At 47.2% G+C, this 23,831-nt stretch overlaps 1 protein-coding gene across 4 annotated transcripts; it reads right to left on the reverse strand.

The window, feature by feature from the left end:
• Positions 1–5,525: 5,525 nt before the first annotated feature.
• On the reverse strand, positions 5,526–10,304 carry AIG1 (androgen induced 1). 4 transcript variants are annotated; one of them, XM_044271734.1, is made up of 4 exons: positions 10,081–10,304; positions 8,683–8,788; positions 7,917–8,068; positions 5,526–7,806 (listed from the first exon to the last, which is right to left on the reverse strand). In XM_044271734.1, exon 4 carries the CDS (start codon positions 7,236–7,238, stop codon positions 6,522–6,524), a length of 717 nt encoding a protein of 238 aa, XP_044127669.1. In that variant the 5' UTR covers positions 7,239–7,806; positions 7,917–8,068; positions 8,683–8,788; positions 10,081–10,304; the 3' UTR covers positions 5,526–6,521. The 4 variants fall into 4 exon arrangements, with proteins under 4 accessions (XP_044127669.1, XP_044127670.1, XP_044127667.1 ...); XM_044271735.1 differs by lacking the exon at positions 7,917–8,068; XM_044271732.1 differs by having other exon boundaries at positions 7,917–8,788.
• Positions 10,305–23,831: the final 13,527 nt, after the last annotated feature.

A 23,831-nucleotide genomic window follows, 5' to 3' on the forward strand; every position in this document is an offset into this window, starting at 1 on the left:
CAGCCTCGTCACTTACCTGAGCTACTGCAGGCTCGTCACTCACCAGAGCCTCTGCCGCCTCGTCACTTACCTGAGCCACTGTGCCTCGTCACTCACCTGAGCCTCTGTGCCTCGTCACTCACCTGAGCCTCTGTGCCTCGTCACTTACCTGAGCCACTGTGCCTCGTCACTTACCTGAGCCACTGTGCCTCGTCACTTACCTGAGCCACTGTGCCTCGTCACTCACCTGAGCCTCTGTGCCTCGTCACTCACCTGAGCCTCTGTGCCTCGTCACTTACCTGAGCCACTGTGCCTCGTCACTTACCTGAGCCACTGTGCCTCGTCACTTACCTGACCCACTGCAGGCTTGTCACTTAACAAAACAGTCTCAGCAAACTGCACTCTGCTGAAACCACTGCAGCTTTCTGGATTTCATTTATCTCACCCAGCTGAGGTATCTGGATGAAATATACACCCCTTCCAGAACTTTACCGTACACCTTACCACAATAGGCATCGAACAGCATCTCAACTAGCCTATATTCATATAAAAAAACGGGTAAATTATTTAACAACCCACTCTATTTATTGTTATAGTGGCATCAGGTGGCTGAATTGACTTGTTGGCACACGGACAGTATCATCTTACATCGTGGACTTGCCTTCTCGAAGTAACTGCAGGGGCCCCATGATCAATCATCTTGGAACGTCTTGCTGATAATATCGGCGGGTAGCTGCACGTGGTCCAGCAGAACGTATTTTACCGGTGGGCCCATGGCACCCCAATCTGACACTGTTTAACATAGCTAACCATGCCCACTTTCCAACCTATTTTCTCAAAACTGGAATAATTGCTGTAAAAATTTTGCAAATGTTTTTGTGTAAATAAGGCCAAAAAGTCGCACAGCTCAAATCTGCCACTTTTTGAAGCCAGAATTCTGGAGCGTAGAGCTTAATAACTTCCCCCATGGACACCATCAGAACAAATAACAAGAACGGAGAGAAATAATTCAGAAATGTGCAGCTTTATATCACAGGATACGTCCATCTGGGCCATATTCACCACTATCTTTAGGAGAATGTTCTAGGTCAGACCATCGTGCACAGCAGATGACCACAAAGTATTGAACATTTTTTCTCTCTCTTTATTATGACACAGGGCAATAAAATTTACAATAATATGCAAATTTCTAGATAACTTTTATATAACAAATAATTTAACATTTAACGATTACAGTGTTTAGTATATGTTAGAAAAGAGAAGTGGCGCACTGGGCTGGTACTGACACAGGAGGTGCTCTCAGTAAAAAGGATATCACCCTTCCTTTAAATAGAAAATCAATAATAAAAAGATACTGGGCACTCTTTAACTAATGGAACCTAATAGTTTAATAAAATACATCATATACACTTTAATACATTAAGCATAAAAATACGTATAATAACGAAAAAAAATATATATAATAATAAAATAGGTTCCTTCACCTATTGGTACCAATAAGAATGTGTGTTGGTAAAATAGAATGAATGGCCTCTAGGTATTTGGGGTGTAGATCACTCCTTGAGGTATGTGTCCTTAGGACGAATGGCTTTATATAAAACCGCAAGAACAAGTGGTCGCAATCAGAATTGATGCAGTGATTATATTGAGCGGCGTCCCGCTGTTACTCACTGTTAAATTCCTGCGTTAAGCTCCCCTGTTGTAAAAAGTCCTTTGAATCAGGGATTTCGCCGACAGTCCGCGGTTCCCCTGCTGTTTCTCTAGCGTCGCTCCGTAGATGAAAGAGCCGGCGCTTAGATGTTGTCACAGCCTCCTTTTCTCGCGCTGCACTCGTTGTGCTGGTGAGCGTGTTTAGATGTTAAAATCCGTTCCCAGAGAGTGCGCGTCAAGACTGTGGTTGCAGCAGCAGAGGTTCCAATAATGGCGGTATAATAGTCCTCGATGTCCAAATGTAACGGGGGTCCTGGCACCAAACGCGTTTCGGGGTCTATTGTTACCCCTTCCTCAGTGGTAATGCCTCCCCCTTCTGAATCTCCTTATAAAGTCTTTACTGATTAGATGACACTCATCAGCTGGGTGGGTTGGTTTCTTTTTTCAAAACCTGGTATGGCCCCAAAAACCATCTATTTGTCAAGATAATATATATCTTCGCCTTCAGTCCTTTATTCGCATGTATATTCTTATGTTTGAACTTTGTGACACACTTACTGTGCTACTTGCTGGCTAAAAGATATTTAATTAGCATCAAACAGACTCCCAAGTCTGCGCAAGTTTATTTCATCCTGTACGCTTCTATATGGTATTTTCCTTTTACCGCAATCTCATCTGCGATATTCATGCGGTTTTTGGAAAGGATATACCAAATAAGTTCCATTCACATATACATCAAAATTATTATAAAATATTTATATGAGAATAAAAATAAAAAACTATTTTTAATATATATCTAAAAGTTCATAAGAGAATAAAACAGACAAGAAAAAACAGTGTCTTTCTAGATACAGTATTTTTGTTAACCTTCATTACATCCTTAAGATGTCATTTTTTGTTTATTTTTATTTTTATTAAAAGATTTTTTCTCAAATCTTCTCCAATTCACTTTTTCTTTACATCTATTAATTTGGTGTATTCATAGTTGTTTGTGGAGGTAGGGGCAATCTATTTCTCATATTACTCATATATGTGTTATTATTAACGTAATCAAATTTAAAGGATGGTATTGTGGATCCACAGAGCGCACACGTGATGTGTCGGATAGTGAGACCGAATGACCGGTGGAGGTCCGCCGCGGGGGACCTCCACCGGTCATTCGGTCTCACTATCCGACACATCACGTGTGCGCTCTGTGGATCCACAATACCATCCTTTAAATTTGATTACGTTAATAATAACACATATATGAGTAATATGAGAAATAGATTGCCCCTACCTCCACAAACAACTATGAATACACCAAATTAATAGATGTAAAGAAAAAGTGAATTGGAGAAGATTTGAGAAAAAATCTTTTAATAAAAATAAAAATAAACAAAAAATGACATCTTAAGGATGTAATGAAGGTTAACAAAAATACTGTATCTAGAAAGACACTGTTTTTTCTTGTCTGTTTTATTCTCTTATGAACTTTTAGATATATATTAAAAATAGTTTTTTATTTTTATTCTCATATAAATATTTTATAATAATTTTGATGTATATGTGAATGGAACTTATTTGGTATATCCTTTCCAAAAACCGCATGAATATCGCAGATGAGATTGCGGTAAAAGGAAAATACCATATAGAAGCGTACAGGATGAAATAAACTTGCGCAGACTTGGGAGTCTGTTTGATGCTAATTAAATATCTTTTAGCCAGCAAGTAGCACAGTAAGTGTGTCACAAAGTTCAAACATAAGAATATACATGCGAATAAAGGACTGAAGGCGAAGATATATATTATCTTGACAAATAGATGGTTTTTGGGGCCATACCAGGTTTTGAAAAAAGAAACCAACCCACCCAGCTGATGAGTGTCATCTAATCAGTAAAGACTTTATAAGGAGATTCAGAAGGGGGAGGCATTACCACTGAGGAAGGGGTAACAATAGACCCCGAAACGCGTTTGGTGCCAGGACCCCCGTTACATTTGGACATCGAGGACTATTATACCGCCATTATTGGAACCTCTGCTGCTGCAACCACAGTCTTGACGCGCACTCTCTGGGAACGGATTTTAACATCTAAACACGCTCATCAGCACAACGAGTGCAGCGCGAGAAAAGGAGGCTGTGACAACATCTAAGCGCCGGCTCTTTCATCTACGGAGCGACGCTAGAGAAACAGCAGGGGAACCGCGGACTGTCGGCGAAATCCCTGATTCAAAGGACTTTTTACAACAGGGGAGCTTAACGCAGGAATTTAACAGTGAGTAACAGCGGGACGCCGCTCAATATAATCACTGCATCAATTCTGATTGCGACCACTTGTTCTTGCGGTTTTATATAAAGCCATTCGTCCTAAGGACACATACCTCAAGGAGTGATCTACACCCCAAATACCTAGAGGCCATTCATTCTATTTTACCAACACACATTCTTATTGGTACCAATAGGTGAAGGAACCTATTTTATTATTATATATATTTTTTTTCGTTATTATACGTATTTTTATGCTTAATGTATTAAAGTGTATATGATGTATTTTATTAAACTATTAGGTTCCATTAGTTAAAGAGTGCCCAGTATCTTTTTATTAGTGTTTAGTATATGTATTCGGCATATCCAGTAGCGATAAAGTAGTTAAAGGGGTTGACCTATCTTCACCAATATCTGAGCAGCGGGGGTTCGAAGAGTAGGTGGCTCTCCGTGCGGGTGCTGCTTCCTCTTCATTTCATTGTGCATCGTCTCCTGTAGAGGGGCATAGTGTCATTACAAGTACTCCCTCCATTCACTTGTAATTACACAGACGACGTGAAGAGGAAGCAGCACTCGCATGGAGCGCCACCTACTCAAACAGCTGGCACCTCCGCCAATCAGAGACTTGATATTGGCAGGACAATCCATTTAACATTAAAAACTGAAATTCTCCTTTCTAAGGTCTCTTCTTTCTAAGGGGGAAACTAATGAGACAATGGCTCACTTTCCCAGGTGAGTCCTCTTCATTCAGGCCACCAGAGGTGTAGATGAGGACCTCGCTGCTGATGGCCTCCAGCTGATAGGGTCCAGATTGATCATTCAATACACACATTTCCGAAGAACACTCCCCAGTTATCTTTATTTTACACCCGTCGATAAACATCTGATGCAAATAACACAATTCAATGTTATATCAACTACCAGAACATAAAAGAGTTCAAGATCACATCTGCTCTGGCCCTTAAATCTCCTTCTTTTAAAGGGGTTGTTGGGGTTCAGAGCTGAACCCAGACATACCCATAATTTCACCCAGGCAGCCCCCCCTGACTTGAGCATCGGAGCAGTTCATGCTCCGATGCTCTCCCTTGCCCTGCGCAGGATAGCGCAGGGCAAGGGCTCTTTTATTTACTATAACACACTGCCAGGCGGAGCTTCTGTCCAGTAGTGTGTTCGGTGACGTCACCGACTCCGATGGGCGGGCTTTAGCGCTGCCCTAGCTGTTTTACTGGCTAGGGCAGCGCTAAATCCCGCCCATCAGAGAGCCCCGATACGTCACCGGAACTCCACAAAATGCCTTTGCCCTTTGTGATTCAGCGCAGGGCAAAGGAGAGCATCGGAGCATGAAATGTTCCGATGCTCTTGTCAGGGGGCTGCCGGGGTGAAATTCTGGGTATGTCAGAGTTCAGCGCTAAACCCGGACAACCCCTTTAACCTTCCATCCTAGGGCCTTCACACTCCTACACTGGCCTTGACATAATTACAGCTTGAGTAATGAAAAGGACATATGTACATGACTGATATTTTGCACATTCACAACTTAACCCTCTCCTTACTTTCACAGAAGTAATGAGTTTCTCCATCAGCAAATCGCTTACAGTAGAAAGGGCATAGCAACAAGATAAAAAAAAACAGGAGAGGATGGGAACCGAGGTAAGTACAAATCCACTGGTGGTGCTTTAAGTAGTTTATTTAAAGTTGTTTTAGGTAACGCATTTCGGGACCGCACCGGCCCCTTCGTCAGACCAATACTACATTGTCACAGCCAGGTAAGTACTTGGCATTTAAACTGCAGGGAGGGGATATGCAAATAAAAGGGAAACACCCCAAATAATAAATACAAAGCAAATAAGTGAGTGAATAAATAAATACATAAAATGTACAATTGCCAAATGGTAAAAATAATAATAACAATGTTACTTTGATGCAGTGTTAGGACCAAAAAAATATTAATGGATGCTTGCTTATAAAAACTCAGGAAAATGTAGTACAAAAATGACATGTCTAAAATATCTAGCGAACTGATCACATAAAAGCACATGGGGTATAAGAACGGTATATTTGCATAAACCTAAAAAGGAAACTAATTATGGTATTTATTCTATAATATACTGACAATATGGCCTGTCATACAAAAGAATGGCCACTAGAGGTCAGGGAAGTCCAGTAGGGAAGAAGGGATTAATGATAAACGAAATGCCTTTGATAAGGGCTGCAGACAGTCCTCCCTAATAACAAGGATATAAAAGCACAAGATAAACTTTCTATTTATCATGTTTGTACTACTAGGGCTAGCTATGGATGGATATTTGGCCTGGATATATTCCCTTCCCAAATCTCAAGGCTTATTGGAATGTTGGCTCTTGAATAGAGGGCGACTTCCAGTAGGAGGCGCTGGCGAGAAGTCTCTTTTTCTTTGCACACTACTAGGTCAAAAGAGACGGCACAATTCTGGACACTCGGTAGCATATCGTAATGGTACAATGAATTACGGAACACCACAGTATGTTCTAATTCTCCATTCTGGAACACCATGTCACCCGCTTTGTGTCACTCCATGGATCTCATCCGCACTGTGATTGTGGCAGAGACCTGACTGTGCCGTAGGGTGGATGAAATATGTGAATGAGGAGAATGTTCTAGAGTTGTATCAGTCAGCCTTGATCCTTTTCTCCGTGGCTTCCATTGATTTATCCAGGTCCCAAATGTAACTGTTCAGCTTTTCGCCCAGAACATAGTAGATGTTAATGATAACAGTGACTAGAAAGAAGAAACCGATTTTGGCTAGAGGGACGATGTTTTCCAGAAGAGGGTACACCCATACCCCTGTCACATGATGAACCCAGCACACCCACAAAATATAACAAATGGAGAAGCCGCAAACTGTGGCCATGCCGGTATTTCGGCTTGGATACTGGTGATTTGTGGTCCTCATTTCGAGTAATAAGAAAGGCAGGACGGTGGTGTGCATTCCATGATTTAGCCAGGGGGGGATGAAATTATCTAGTAGCTTTGGATACACCAGTTCCCTGTCATATACGTAGAGGACCCAGAACATCGTCACCACAAAAACTCCTACGGGGAACGCCAAGACGGCCATCATCCAGTCACGGAGGGAGATGAGCTTCTTCAGCTGCCGCTCTTGCTCCTGATTGTCACTGCCTTTCGTTAGAAGACAGGACAGGTCAGACAGGACACAAATGCCAAAGAAGACAGCCTGGATTACCAAGTCAATGAAGGTGAGAAATTTCCAGCTGCCCCCATAGGTCTGGTGAGCGGGCATCTCTATGGCCTTGTAGTGGCACAGCACGGACAGGTATGAAAGCAGGATAGCCACCCGCAGCACCTGGCATGGTATTAGCGCCATGACAGGCAACAGTACCCCGGGACTAGTGGAGGTCACCAGCGGCCACACAGTCCTCCCGTTCAGTGAATGTCACTTCTTACCACCTCCTTCATTTAGTATCTTAGGAATGGAACAAATGGAAGGGGACACTAAGCAACATCACAGGCGGAGGAAGAACGGGGGGGGGGGAGCTGAGGATATGGTGACTGTACAAGTACTGGAAGATTTCTGATCTTCTGGATGGTGAATTTCTAGAACATGGATCTGGTGTCAGTGGACATATCACTGAGATTTCTCCATCCACCAGACACAAGAAGAGGCTTCTAGTGATGACATTTAACAGCCGGAGACATCTTCTCTCCACATTCACAATCTACAGATTTTATTCTAACGCTATGTGGACGCCTCACCCACATCTCATCTTCTTACAGTTTGGCTGATAGTTTACTACCAGACACTTCCTGCATCCATTTGGCCTCGTCTGGAATAAGAAATAACCAGTCCCTGAAGATACTTGACCACCTGTCCTATAACCGTCTGTCTGGTCCTCACTTTAGTGAATTGCTGGAAGCTCTGTCTAGTCCGGCCCCTGCAGGATAGAAGAAGTATGGTTAGTATTAGAGAAGTGTACAGGACGGAGACACGTGGGGCACAAATTATAAGTAGATTTTATGCTCTGCAAAATAAACTGGTCTGCACCTTGATAAGTGATGTCTCTACTAATGTCTGACTTCTTGTCTCTCATATCACAGGTCCTCAGGACGATGATACAGTTGAATACTGCGGAGGGGCACAAGAACCAATGGCTCCCAGTCGCACATTTCACTTTCACAGGACACTGGGCCTGAAGCCTATGAGATAGTAGAATGGCGGAGGTGACCACAAAGCCATGGCCTCATGCAGGGGGCATCATGACCTTATTAGAACCAGGCATCTCCGGTTAAAGATGGCAGCATGGAATGAGACTCAGCAGAGTATTAGTTTCCTTTTTTTTTTTACTTGGCAACTTCAGGGGCATACATGGAACTAGAGTGGGCATTATTATTACTGGGTGCAAAGTAGGAGGGCATTATTATTGCTGGGGCACTATAAGTAGCATTTTTAATACTAAGGCCACTACAGGGGCATTACTATTAGTGGGGGCATTTTAGAGCAGAATTATTATTAATGGAGGCATTATTTCTCGGGCACAAAAGCAATCAGTATAGGGGCATTATTAATACTGAGGGTATTATATTGATATTAACATTACTGGTAGCATTATTTTTACTAGGGACACTATACAGAGCATTATTACTGGAGGCTTTTTTTCTGCAGCATAGTATTGGAGGCATTGGGGAACACAGCGGGCACAATATTGGGGGTAAATACATTGGATAGCACTGTCTCTTTGTAGGTGGTGCACATCCCTAATAACCTCTTCTGCCAAAAGGTCTGAGATATCGGTGCTGTAAAGGGACGGCACCTTTTTGTTTTCTTGCAGTAATCTGTGAGTATTTTATATTGAATCCACCACCAGTCTGCACACACAAAGCGACATTTCAGGCTTAAATTGGTTGCCCTTCTTCAAGCTGTGGGATACATAGTGAGAAATTACATTTTAATCAGATTCCAGAAAATTATAAACAGAAAAGTATAAATTAACAGAGATACGGTATATAACAGAGTATAAATGTACCATATTTTTCACTCTATAAGACACTTTTTTTTTTCTCCCCAAATTGGGGAGAAAATGTCAGTGCATCTTTTGGAGCAAATACTAATGAGCGCCTCCATTATGACAGCACTCATTAGTGCAGTAGGATTGGGGAGCGGTGAATACAGTGCCCCCTGTGCGGACTTTGTGCTCCCCACTTCCTGGTCTCTGGCTGCTGCACACTGCGCTGTGACTTGGGCACAGCCTGAAAACGCCGGCGCTCTGTGAACTCACGTTGTGCGATGTCGGGTCACAGCACAGCGCGACAGGAAGAACGCTGGATCTCGGGAGTAGGAGAGGTGAGTTCATTTTTTGGGGGGTCTATTCTGAGGTCTGATTAACATGGGAGGTGTGATCTGAGGTTTGATCAGGGGTCTTATTAATATGGAGGTCTGACTTGGGCTCTTATTAACATTGGGGGCTCTTATTAACATGGGGGTCTGAGCTAAGGTCATATTAACATTGGGGGTCTATTCTGAGGTCTGATTAACATGGGAGGTGTGATCTGAGGTTTGATCAGGGGTTTAATTAACATGGAGGTCTGACTTGGGGTCTTATTAACATTGGGGGCTCTTATTAACATGGGGGTCTGAGCTGAGGTCTGAATGGGGGTCTTATTTACATTAGGGGACTGATCTGAGGTCTGATTAATATTGAGAGTCTAATGAAAATTATTATTATTTTCCTAGGTGCATCTTATGAGGCAAAAAAAATGCAGTAATCAGTTCATAGAAATATACACCATATAATATCCGTATTAGAAATAATAATTAAGAAAGCAATTCCCGGCACAGTTCTACCACATCACAGGACCTCTGTGTATTATGTTTACCACATGACTGTCTAATATTACCTCCATAGCTGTAGAGCAGGTCCCCAAATGATGAACACCACATATTACATAGACACCATGGTGCCTCCAAGTAGATTAGGTGTATCACATCCTATTATTGTCACATTATGCGGCTGCTTGACATAATTCTGACACACGGTGTCACCATATGCACAAGACACCACTCTATTAGCGATATCATTTATCACAACATCAGTCTGGATAATGAGCAGTGAATGCGGATGCACAGCGTCGTCACGGGGCTCCGAACACTAGGAAATCAATGAACAGACACTGAGAACCTTGTAGTCTATGGCAGAGAGTAAATCCCTTACCTGGGGTCTGGCCGGTCAGTGTCTATCTGCCAGGAGCTCAATACTGCCTTGTGCTTTCAGGCAGGAATCAGTGGTGGAGGGGGTCTGTGCGGAGTGAGGTGGTGCCCAGAAACAGGAAGTGACAATGCCACCATCTTTATTGTGGTCATGTATGAAGGTATCAAAAGGAGCATGTGCAGCAGCCATCTTGTAAAGCACATGCAGTGAACATCACATAGAGGGGCAATAAGAAAGAATACAAAAATATTTATGTGAAAGAAAATTATATGTAAAGTTATGTAATATATGGTTTAGTAATCAATATATCAGTGTGTAAGATGGGTGCGATAACCATGATTTATTTTCAGTCGGTGAGGAATGCGTGCCTTAATAAATGCCAAGATGCTTATTCTGGATATATATAGATAGGAAGAAAAACAGAATTCATGCACTATATATATATCGTATATATCCTACGTGAGTATTTACGTGAGCACTGTGCCCCCTTCACAGATTAAGCCTAGATATGTCCCCCCTCACAGAAATATGCCCAGATATGTGCCCCCTCACAGTAATATGGAGAAGTGAAGATAAATACAGAGGACGGCATTTAGAAAAAGTGGGACAACTAAAGTATATTACAAAAAATGGTCATTATCACCGCCCTTACACATTACAAAAATAAAAAAAGAATGACAGTTACACTTTAAACTTTGCTGGCCGCACTTACAGTTTTTTGCCACCAGGTGTCCCCCTTGCTCTTCAGTTGTATTGTGTGGATTTATGACAGTGTATATCATTTTATTGGATCCCTAATAAAGTTATATACTTTTACATGATTTCTTCCCAGCATGATTGCTAAGTTAAATGTTTTATCGTAGTTAGTACAGCTTAAAAAATACATTTTGGTCATTGCTTAGTATCATGACTATGACATAGACTATGATTTAATTTACACCATGTATGGGGTAGACTGGGAACTTGAAGTGGCCTTGGAAAAGGCCACATACAAAATTGCGGGTAATGGTCACAAGAGAGATGTGGGGACGCAGCAAAAATAGAAAAGCTGGGAAATTATACAGATAGAGAAGCAACGATGCTTAATGGTAAAGGCTACCAGAAATAACCTGAAATAAATGGAAAGAAAAACAGAAATGGTTGTTCTGTTTGATATGCAGAAAGGGTATGGATTTATTAAAGATTTTGAAACGGAGGAGATATTTGCACACCAATATTCTGTGAGATCGGATCAGAGAATCCTTGTGGTTGCTGGGCTGCGGCCATAAAACAGATTGGTAAAACCATGAAAATGACCAGTAGGAACCTGAGAACTGAGAAGAACGAGAGACGACATCCCCACAAGATGGGAAGTCCGGTGAGACAATTTGAAAGGACGTTCTGACCCACGTTGGTTTGGCTCGGGAAGATGTTGGGATTGGGAGATGTAATTTGTTTTGTTTATATTGTTTAATAACTAATTGCTGCTATATATATATATATATATATATATATATATATATATAATATTGAAATATATATATATATAAATTATTGAAATGCTATATATATATATATATATGTACAGCAGGCTGGTTTTCCAGCCTGCATTTGTGGGAGGGGCATAGGGTACTTAACCTTCCCTCGCTGCTCCGTCAGACGTCGGCATCGCGTGGTGCGCATTCTCGTGTTCGGTGACGTCATCCGGGTGCGACTTCCGGTTCCGGCCTTCCCTGTGCAGACGAGCAGCGGCGGCGTCCTTCATCTCCTCTGGTAAGCTACTTGGGCCCAGTTTCGTACTGCCGCCCGTCGGTACGTCCGGCCGGCCGGCCCCAGTCTCATGACCCCCTCCCCCTCCGGTTCACCTCGCTCACCGGAGGGCCCGCTTTTTCAAACATTTTGTTCCTCATCTCTGCGCGGTGTACCCATCCTGCAGCCCCCTGCTGTTTTCCGCCCGGTCCCTCCCACGTCAGGCTCGAGTGCGCCATCCTCGGTTCAAATGGCCACCGCAGCCGGGCGTCGGGGGGGCCGCGGGCAGCAGCGGGGGTTTTGTCGCCGTCCCCGCAGCAGGGCCTGCCCTAGCAACCAGCAGAAACTGGGGTCATGTTGCCTTTTCCCATCATGGATGGTTTGTTGCACATGACGCAATCTGACCTGGCGGCAGCGTGCTGCAGGGACGCGCACCGGCAACACCAGCTCCTCCTCCTGGCCCGGGGCGGCCTACAGGGGGCGCTGTGCGGTCCAATACTGCACAGGGACTGTGGAAACGGGCGCCTATTGCTTCCACCCTGCACGCTTTTCAATTTGCACATCTTTTTGCCAGGAACAACTCCCCTGACGGGCCAGGCAGTCTCCGGCAGGGTCAGTGACCACCGGAGCACGCCATCACTCCTCAGAGGTGCACCCCGGTTTCCGGTGTCGGAGCTGTGGTAGGGGGAGCTTGCCCAGGACGGATCAGCAGGGCAAGTCAGGCCCCCCTTCCTGGCTCCTGGCACGCTGCACGGCACAGGCCTGTTTTTCCACCCTCACCAGCGCTCCCCCCCACCCGTCCATTGCTCCTGGCAAAAATAAAATAAAAAATAAAATAAATTAATAAATAAATTCTTCGTTTTCTGTCACCCTGTTCCGTCAAGGTCCTCTTCGTGTCCTGTCACCTGATCCGTTCAGGTTCTCTTCACGTCCTGTCACCTGATCCGTTCAGGTTCTCTTCACGTCCTGTCACCTGATTCGTTCAGGTTCTCTTCGTGTCCTGTCACCTGATTCGTTCAGGTTCTCTTCGTGTCCTGTCACCTGATTCGTTCAGGTTCTCTTCGTGCCCTGTCACCTGATTCGTTCAGGTTCTCTTCGTGTCCCGTCACCTGATCCGTTCAGGTTCTCTTCGTGTCCTGTCACCTGATCCGGTCGGGTTCTCTTCATGTCCTGTCGCCTGAGCCATTCAGGTTCACCCCGTTGTCCCGCCTCCAGATACGTTCTTGTTCTCTCTCGTGTCCTGTCTCCATGTTTCTCAGGTTCTGTTCGGGTCCTGTCACCTGATACGTTCAGGTTCGTTTCATGTCCTGCCACCTGATGCGTTCAGGTTTGTTTTTCGTGTCCTGCCACCTGACACGTTCAGGTTCGTTTCGTGTCCTGCCACCTGACACGTTCAGGTTCGTTTCGTGTCCTACCACCTGACACGTTCAGGTTCGTTTCGTGTCCTGCCACCTGACACGTTCAGGTTCGTTTCATGTCCTGCCGCCTGTTACGTTCAGGGCCGTTCGTGCCTTCTCACCTGACACTTCAGGTTCATTTCATGTCCTGTCACCTTTTGAGGTTCAGTTTTTCTCGTGTCCTGTCACCTGTTTTTCCAGCTTCCTCTTCATGTTCTGTTACCCTTCATGTCCGGGCACCCGATACGGTCAGATTTCGTCATGTCCCCTTGCTTGTTAGGCTCAGTTTTTGTCTCCTTCACGATCCGCACGGATGTTCAGGGCCGGTCACCTGACTCTCCCACTGTCACTCAATGTTGTTCAGTCGTCCCGTCAGGTCCTTCACCTGTCCTTGTCCATCCACGTCAACTCCCTCCCCACTGTCCTGTCACGCTTTTCGGCTTCAACCTGCCATCACGGTCAGTTCAGGCTCTTCACCTCTCTCATTCGGGTCCCGTTGGCTCTCCGTCGCCGTCATGCGCGGGTCATGTCGCCTCGCTGGCGGCCACCTGGTAAAATTCCACGTTGACACCCAGCCGAGGCCTCGTCACCAGGGGCATCTCGGCTTTCGGTCTCGTTTTCGGGACCCAGCAACCAGCTCCCGGGATACCCCGGGGTCTTCAGTCCGATTTTTCGGCACAATCCATCACTCTCGTTAACTCCTGGCCCGCTCAGGTTGTCATTTTTCTTCCCTCATGCAGGTCTCGTTCTTCCTGATCATCATCTGCGTAAGTTCCGTTTTCAGAAATGTTGTTCGGCGTACCTCTTCACGCAGGTACCTGTTAAATTCTGCCTCACTTACACGTCCCAGGTTGCGGTTGCGAGGTCTCACCCTCTTCGTGAATTTTCCCGGGCTTTTGATTGCTCCCAGGTCCCCCTTTTTTCCACCCCAATTCCTCTTGACTCCAGGTAAGAAAAAATAAAAAATAAAAATAATAATAATTTTCCGTGGGGTTATTTGCATGGGTTTTGTCATTTCAATTGAGATCCTCCCAACAGGGTCCAGCTCTAACGAGGGCCATCCTTCCCGATACCATGTCCCACGTGTCTGACATTGAAGACTCGATGTCTATCCCGGAGTCGGCAATCTCCGAGGCAGTCAGCCGTGCTTCATACAGGCACTGGACCATCCCCAAGTTGATCACCGAACTCAAAAAGAAGGGGATCCGTTACTCCGCATCAGCTCGAAAGGCAGAGCTATACCGTCTGCTCTTTCCTGAAACGCCCAGGGCCATTGAACCACCCAGAGCTTCCGAAGACCTGGTCTCCATGTCGACCATCCAGCTATCATTGACCCAGCTCCACGCAACCATAAACAATCTGGCATCCTCGATTTCGGACATCGACGCACGACTCCAGGTCATCGAGAACAAGGATTCCGCATCTCCTCCCCCGGCGGAGCCCGAAGCCATTCCTTCCACTTCCCGGACCAACCCACCAGGTACAAGTCTTGGCACTCCCGACATCGCCCCCGCTTTCTTTGTACCAGAGAATATCAGGCGGGACATCCTAGCAGGAAAGGACATCAACTTGGCCGCTATCCTGATCTCGACCCACGACACAGTCGAAAATCGGACAATTGCCTGCGGAGACGTATCGGTGGTGCTGAGATCTAAAGACGTCCGACTTAACAGGAAACTCACCATTCCCGAGTTCATGCTGACCTTCAGTCTGTACCGTGACATCGTGTGCTCCGTTCATCCCCATCGCAGGGAAGAATTAGATACCTACCTATACCGGATCACCGAGCTAGGTTACAAGTACGGCGGGTCTGCTTTCTACGAGTATCACCGGTCGTTTTCCGCAAAAGCTGCAGCAGCGTTCCTCCAGTACCAGCATGTCACCAACTGGGCCGTCCTGGATATGGAACTCTTTTGCAGGCATTTTGCCGGCCAGAAAGCCCCGGCTTGTGCCAGCTGCCAGTCTGTCCTCCATGCTTCCGACTGGTGCCCCCACATCTCCAATCCAACTTCTGCCAGACCAACGACCAGCTCCAGTGCGCCAAGGTTCAACCCCCTTACGGACAAACTCGGGCGACCTATCACCTTTTTAGGGAAGAACCAAGTTTGCAACAATTTTAATCTGGGGTTCTGCAGTTATGACAAATGTAAAGCATTACACATCTGCTCTATTTGCTTTAGGGCCCATCCGCAGTCCTCCTGTTCCCAGCGCACAGCCAAGCGCTCATGACTAGGCGGGGTCAACATTGACCTATTACTCTCCCTCCTCCAACGGCACCACGATCCCAGTTTCGTCCTGTTCCTCAAGCAGGGTTTCTCCGAAGGTTTCCACACAGGGTTAGTCACCCTCCCACAGGTCACCCATGAATGCCCCAACCTTCTGTCTTCTCTCACGGACCCCGTGGCAGTGGACGAGTTGTTGGAGGCCGAATTGCAGAAGGGCTTCATGATCGGGCCGTTCGCTCAGTCTCCCTTCCTGGTGTATCGGGTCAGCCCCATAGGTCTGGTCACCAAAAAAACCTCAAATAAAAAGAGATTAATATACGACCTGTCTGCTCCTCATGCATCCAGCACCCCCAGCCTAAATTCCCTGGTCCCTTCAGACGAATTTTCAATGCAATACTCCTCCTTGGATGAGGCCATAGAGCTCATCTTACAGGTCGGGGCAGGAGCCTGGTTGTCAAAGGCTGACATTTCTGATGCCTTCAAGCTGCTGCCAATCCTGCCTCACCTGTGGAGGTTCTATGGCATCAAATGGAGGGGTAAGTATTATTTCGCCACCCGCTTGACGTTCGGGTCAAAGAGCAGCCCCTGGCTCTTTGACCAGTTCGCCCAAGCTCTCCACTGGATCCTGGTGAATCACGTCCACTGTCCAAGGGTGATCCATTACTTGGATGATTTCTTGCTCATCGAGCAGGCGGTGCACGCCCCGGACAGGCTGGACAGCCTACTCAATCTGTTCAGCCGCCTGAACGTCCCCGTGGCTTCGGCAAAGGTCGAGGGACCGTCCAGGGTGATCACCTTCCTAGGAATCACCCTGGACACCGTCAAGATGGAGGCCAGCCTTCCCCTGGACAAATTAGTCAGACTCAGGGACTCTGTGGCCAGGCTCGTGGGTACCCGCACGGTGTCAAAATTGGAGCTCCAATCTTTGTTGGGGTCCTTCAATTTTGCCGCCAGGATCATGCCCCAGGGCAGATCCTTCACCTCTGGCCTGCTCAGACTCCTCCCAACAGCCTCGGATCAGCATGCCCTCGTCCACCTCGGACGCGATGCATTGGCGGACCTGGCCATGTGGTCAGTCTTTTTGTCCAGCTGGAATGGCATCTCCCTCTTTGTTCCTCAGTGGAACGATGCCTCCCCCTTGGTGTTTTCTGACGCTGCTGCTTCCCTCGGTTTCGGAGCCATCTGCGGGGACCAATGGTTTGCGGGTCCTTGGCCCACGCGGGTCTCTTCTGACCAGGAGGCTGCCAAGTCCTCCCCCTTACTCGAGGTATACCCCATCGTAGCGGCTGCTCACGTCTGGGGGCAGTCATGGAGGGACAAGCCGGTGTGCTGCATGACAGACAACCAAGCAGTGGTCGACATCCTCGCCAGGGGCAGATCCAGCTCCCCCAAGGTCATGCGTCTAGTTCGCAAGCTCACCTGGCTGTCCTTACAACACAACTTCCGTATCATCTGCAGGCACATCGAAGGCAAGAAAAACACCGCAGCCGATGCCCTGTCCCGCCTAAACTTTAGTTTGTTTTTTCAGATCATGCCGGGAGCACGGAAAGTCGGGATCACCCCCCCGGGGTTCGAAGACTTGATAATGGACTAGATAAGTACGTCTCCGCAGCCCATGGTCTCATCCGCAAGTCACTCTCAGCCAACACTGCCCGGAACTATTTAACGGGGTGGAACACCTTCAGACGGTTCTCACTTCTTCACCCCAGGGGGGACAGGGACAAAGTCTCCTTCGTCCTGGCCTTCCTGGCTTACTGCCACAAGGAGCTACGACTATCCCACAATACCATCAGACTCTACCTGGCAGGGATCCAGCATCACCACATGGTCAGTCACCCCAGTCACGCCTCCTTTTTTTCCTCGCAGGCGGTCAAGGCGGTCCTGAGGGGCATCCAGAAGCTCTCTCCTCCATCCGCTCCCACCAGGCAACCGGTCACAGGGGACATTTTCCCAAAAATTTCGGCCGCCCTAGATGGTAGTCCCTTTGGCCCTTTCAAAAGCCTGGTCCTCAAAGCTGCCCTCTATCTCAGCTTCTACGGGTTCCTCAGGCCTGGGGAGTTCTGCTGCACCTCGGCACGGAACTTAGGGCCAGCCATCGGTCAGCTCCACCGCAGTCTCGACCATTTCATTTTCTTCCTTCCTTCCTCCAAGACCTCCCAAGTCGGTCCGCCAGTGCAGATCGAGTATTTTAATTCATTCAACCCTTGGTGTCCCGTGACCGTTTTCAACCAGCTGCTCTCCGCTCTACGTGACAGAACTCCTGACAGCCCCTTACTGCCTTTTCCCGTGCTCTCACTGACTTCTGCGCAGTTCATAAACACATCCGTTCCTTAGCCTCGGGGCTAGGTTTTCACGCGGCCTCAATATCCGGGCACTCTTTCCGAATCGGAGCCGCATCCGCTGCTTCCAAACACGGCGTGCCCGCTCACGTCATACGGAAGATGGGACGGTGGCAGTCTTCGTGCTTTTCCCGTTACGTCCCCCATCCACGGGCCGAGATCGCCAGGGCCTTCTCCAGTCTGGTTCTGTAAATTCTCCTCCAATAAACTGCCTAAATTCCTGTTTTGCCCCCTTTTTCTGGCTCACCCGCGTTACATGGCTAAAGGCACACCACTAGCCAAGTTAGGTTCCATCTCCAGTTCTCCACCTTCGGCCAGCGCTCCCCCGGAGCCTTGACCACAAGTACAGCAGGCTGGTTTTCCAGCCTGCATTTGTGGGAGGGGCATAGGGTACTTAACCTTCCCTCGCTGCTCCGTCAGACGTCGGCATCGCGTGGTGCCCCACCCTACCCTCCCTCATCTCCAGTCTTGCTCCAAGCTCAGACTCCCTGGGTTAGCCCCCTTTTTCTGGCTCACCCGCGTTACATGGCTAAAGGCACACCACTAGCCAAGTTAGGTTCCATCTCCAGTTCTCCACCTTCGGCCAGCGCTCCCCCGGAGCCTTGACCACAAATATATATATATTATTGAAATTGTATCTTCAAAATGCGTTCAGTGTTACTATGGCAGCCAGGACGCTATTAATGGCAGCCATGGTAAAGTGTAGTGGGGAGCGGGGGAGCAGTATACTTACCGTCCGTGCTGCTCCCGGGGCGCTCCAGAATGACGTCAGAGCGCCCCATGCGCATGGATGACGTGATCCATGCGATCACGTCATCCATGGGCGTGGGGCGCCCTGACGTCACTCTGAAGCGCCCCGGGAGCCGCACGGACGGTAAGTATGCTGCTCCCCCGCTCCCCACTACACTTTACCATGGCTGCCAGGACTTTAGCGTCCTGGCAGCCATGGTAACCATTCAGAAATAGCTAAACGTCGGATCCGGTAATGCGCCAAAACGACGTTTAGCTTAAGGCCGGATCCGGATTAATGCCTTTTAATGGGCATTAATTCCGGATCCAGCCTTGCGGCAAGTGTTCAGGATTTTTGGCCGGAGCAAAAAGCGCAGCATGCTGCAGTATTTTCTCCGGCCAAAAAAGGTTCCGGTCCGGAACTGAAGACATCCTGATGCATCCTGAACGGATTTCTCTCCATTCAGAATGCATGGGGATAATCCTGATCAGGATTCTTCCGGCATAGAGCCCCGACGACGGAACTCTATGCCGGAAGACAAGAACGCAAGTGTGAAAGAGCCCTTACCAATCTGCAATGAATATGTAACAGGCTCACACCTCTATACCACTTCTGAGATGGGAGCCTGTATATCTTCAGTTATACAGAACATGTATTGCTGTTGCTAGGTCTGTTCTTGACTGCCAATTTCATTTAATGTACTTTGGCTCTTCATGGTTCTTGCTTTATCATGGTATTTAAACTTTGCTGCCCTTACAGTTTTCTTTCCCTTGCTTTTCATTTGTATTATGTGGATTTTATCTTCAGTATGACAGTGTATATGTTTTTTTTTATTATTATTATTATTTATTTTACATTATTTCTGCCATTGTAGTTTTCTTGTTCATTTGGAGGTCTGACGAGAAGAATATTATTTGTTTTTGACGGTTTTTATTTGGGTGCTTGACATAGAAACAGGTGGCCTGTTTTTTTTTTCTCAATAAAGTTTTCATTATAACAGATGTAATTCAAGCTCTGTGTTACATACATATCAAGTATCAGGAGGGCATACCTGACGCATTAAGCATAAAACATAGTGGTCCACACAACCTTGTGGAACCAAACATTAAATACAATAAGAACAAAAGAAAAAGTTAGAAGAAAAGAGAAAAAAAAAAAGAGAAAAAGGAACATGGAAAGAGAAAAGACATTGGACAATAGGAGGAGGGGAGGAAAGGATTGAGGGAGGGGAAGAGTATGGGAGGACTTGCAGCTGAGGAGTGTGGAGTTTGCAATTGTGTGTTTCGGAAGGTTTCCGAGGAACGAAACGTGTCCCAAGGGCCCCAGGTCTTTAGGTATCGGGAGAAGTCCAAGGGTGTCACGCTTATAAAGTCCTCCATTCTCTGGTATTGAGCAATCTCCTCAGCCCATTCCTCCAGAGTGAGAGGAGAGGTGGATTTCCAATGTTGTGGAATTACCGCCTTTGCCGCCTGAGTCATTTACTTCAGAAGGGAGTTCTTGTAGGCAGGGATATTGAGGCCAAGCACAAAATATAAAAGAGCTTCAGGGGCATTCTGGATGGGAAAGGCCGTTACCTCCCCGATTATCCTATGTACAAGGTTCCAGAAGGGGCGCAATATGTCGCAATGCCACCAAATATGAATCATCGTGCCCTCCTCCGTCTGACACCTCCAGCATCGATCCGACACTGTGGGGAACCATTTATGGAGCAATGTAGGTACTCTGTACCACCTGGATAAGACTTTATAGCTCGTTTCTTGAGCCTTAGTGGAGATCAGTGCTTTGTGTGATAGAAGGAAACATCTATTCCATTGGGAAGAGGTGAGTTGGATACCCAAGTCCTGTTCCCAGGCCCGGCAGAATGGAGGAGGGCTCGAAGAGCGTCGGCTCACCAGTAGTTTGTTTATGGTGGATATGTTCCTGAAGACTGCTGAGGGGGAGATGCACATTTGTTCGAATGCAGCTAGGGTTCGGGATAGTGTGTGGGTTTTACACAAGAAGGAATGGAAATGCTTGAGTTGTATATACTCAAAGGAGTTGTCAGTTGAGACAGGGGTTTCACTGAGGAGCCCGATAAGTCATGGTAAAATCTTAGCGGGCGGGTCCGCGTGCCCTGGCGAAAGGTCTAAGTTGAGCGGCCCAGAGGGAAACAGGGATGATCGGTTATAGGGGTCAGGGGACCTCTGGGGTTGATTAGGGAGGCTTGGCGACTGATAGACACTAATATCGCAAGAGTATGGTGAGTTGTGAAGGATAAACTAGAAGGAGTGGGACGTGGGGTGCCTATCAGCCATGGTACAACTGCTATAGAGTAGAGCAGGGGGTGAGATCACCCGCAATGTGAACCCATGGCTTCGATTTTTCGGTACGAATCAGGTTTAGGAGCCAGGCATAGGCAGTGGCAAGGTAATAAAGGCGGCAGTCCAGGAGGCCCCCGCCCCCCCCCCCCCCCGGTATCCGTGGAACGGGTCAGTATTTCCCATTTAATTCGTGGCTCACCCGGTGCCCACACAAATTGCGTGAAACATCGGCGGATATGGGCCCAGAATGTGGACAGGATACGGAGGGGGATGGTCTGCAGGAGATAAAGTAATTTAGGGAGCATGGTCATTTTTAAGATGCTAATCCTGTCAAACCAGGAAAAGTCCCTGCAGCACCATGTCTCTAGGTCTTTCTGAAACTGTTGGAGAAGGGGGGTAAAATTTAGTCTAAAGAGCTGCGTCAGATCAGTGGTAATTTTTATGCCTAGGTATGTTATTCCGTTTGGGGGCCATGCAAAGGGGAAGGAGGTTTTAAGGGAGGAAACCATGGTGTTGGGCAGAGAGACATTTAAAGCCTCAGACTTGGACATGTTGATTTTAAAATTGGTCCAAGCACCAAAATGGGATATCTCGTATAGCAAAAAAGGCAGGGAGATGCAGGGATTGGAAAACAGAGCAGGAGATCATCTGCAAACGCCGCGTATTTATGTTCGCATTCCCCAATCCTGATATCCGAGATGTCCGGATTGGCTCGTATAGAGGCCATAAGGTGTTCCATGACCAGAATGTAGAGCAAAGGTGACAGCTGGCAACCCTGACACATCCCGTTACGGATAGAAAAGGAGGAGGAAAGAGTGGCATTCATTTTTACTCATGCCAAGGGTTGCTGGTATAGACAGAGAACCTTGGACAGAAAACCCTGGCCTATGCCCAGCTGAGAAAGGGCTGTATGAATGGAGTGCCAGGAGATGCGGTCGAAGGCCTTCTCCGCATCTAGGGATAGGATCATAAGGGGAATTTTGCTTATTTTTGCATTATGGATGATGTCCAATGTTTTAAGAGTGTTGTCCCGGGCCTCCCGTCCCAGCACAAACCCCACCTGGTCAGGGTAGATAATCGAGGGCAGAAATGTGTTTAGTCTGTTGGCCAGTAACTTGGCAAAAAATTTTAGATCAACATTCAGGAGGGAGATAGGCCGGTAGCTGGCGCAGAGGTGCTAGTCTTTACCCGATTTTGGGATGACCGTGATATGAGCCTCAGTGGTCTGCGCCGGGAAGGGGGGACCCGGGGACACCGCGTTAAACACCTGGAGCAGGAAGGGGGAGAGAGAGGTTGCAAGAGACTTGTAAAATCTGTCTGTGAGTCCATCAGGACCCGGACTCTTCCCCCCTGGTAAGGATTTGAGGACCGCCTGAGGTTCTACCTCAGTAATAGGTGTTTCCAAACTAGCCGATTCTAGTGTGGATAATTTGGGAAGCTGGGGAGGGGGTTCAGGCCTTTGATCCGACCGTGTTGGAGAAGCTCGGGCAGATTGTAGAGTTCTGAGTAGTAGGAATGAAAGGAGGACGCAATGTCCGTGGTTGTGTAGACCATATGATTCTTGGGGTTTTTAACAGCGGGGATATTCGAGGCAGCCAGTTTTCCCCTAAGAGCTCTTGCCAGCATACGCCCATTCTTATTTCCAATTCCACTCATAGAATTTGCTGCGACATAGTTGGATCATACATTTATAAGACGCTTCTAACAAACGTTTAGCGTCTAGCTGTGCGTTTTGAAGGTCACGCAGGGTTAGCAAAGAGAGTTCTCGTTTGTGGGCAAGTTCCAAAGAGGCAACCCTCTGCAGGGCCAGTTTAAAGGAGTGCGCTTTCTCCTTCTTGAGACGGGAGCCATGTTTAATGAAAATTCCGCACAGGACGCATTTCAGGTCCTCCCACTTTATTGGGAGAGGAGTGGTGTCCTCACTATGGTCCGACAAAAAGTCTGAAACAGTGGTTGTAAGATCAGCAGCACACACCGGGTCAAGAAGGAGGGATTCATTTAACCGCCATATCCACTCAGTTTTAGTGAGAAAGGGTAGGTTCAGGGAACAAAATATTGGGGCATGGTCCAACCACAGAATATTACAGATTTGCGTGCATTCCAGCCACGTTGGGGCCGACTGTTGGATGAGAATGTAGTCTATGCTGGTGTAGGAGGAGTGAGGGGCAGAATAAAAAGAGTAGTCTCTATCAGCCGGATGTTGGAGGCGCCAGGGATCGCATAGTTGCAATTGAAGTAATGGCCTTTTGACTTTTTTAATTGTGGAATAGGGGAGAGATGCACGTCCAGACGAGTTATCGAGCGTGCGATCTAGGGTAAGGTAGGTGGCCTGTTTTATGGCACTGTTCAGGTTGCCCTCAGAACCCACTGAGCTCACATCCATTTGCAGTTACTCAGTCAGTGGTATGCGCGTCATAGCTGGTAACTTGATCTTAACCCCTTTCTGGATGGTTTTCAGTTATCTGTTGTACACTGTAATAATACCAGAGCCATGTTTTCCCTTTAATTGTTCTGTCACACAATTAGATTCTTCGTAATCCACAACCACGTAATCCCGCACTCCTGATAATACTATGCGCGCCCCCCCGCGCGTCTATGCGCATTCATGCAAATGGTTTTAGGGCTGAGCGCCGAGCTGATCACTCGGCTCTCGGCTGTGTAGTCTGTGTGGAGTCATGTGATGCTGGCCACGTCACATGACCACCCTGGCCCCCTATTTAAACAGGTAATCTGCTGGCCTTGGATTCCTGGTGTATTTACCTCCTGTTTGTCCGACGTCTCCCTGTCTGTTCCTGCTGTGCTGTATTGCTTTCCTGGTTCCTGATCCCGGCCTGCTCCAGACGATCCCTGGTTACTCCTTTGGTACTTCTAGCTGCTCCTGGTAAACGACCTTGGCTTTCTCCGGACCATTCTCTGCTTGTTACTTTGTACTGCGCTGCCTTCCTGGTTTTGACTCGGTCCGTATTTGTTCTGTTTGTTGTCTGTTTGTCCTCCATGCACTTACACCAAGTTAGGGACTGCCGTCCAGTTGTCCC

This window comes from Bufo gargarizans, chromosome 11, assembly GCF_014858855.1.
Source record: "Bufo gargarizans isolate SCDJY-AF-19 chromosome 11, ASM1485885v1, whole genome shotgun sequence".
Lineage (NCBI taxonomy): Eukaryota > Metazoa > Chordata > Amphibia > Anura > Bufonidae > Bufo > Bufo gargarizans.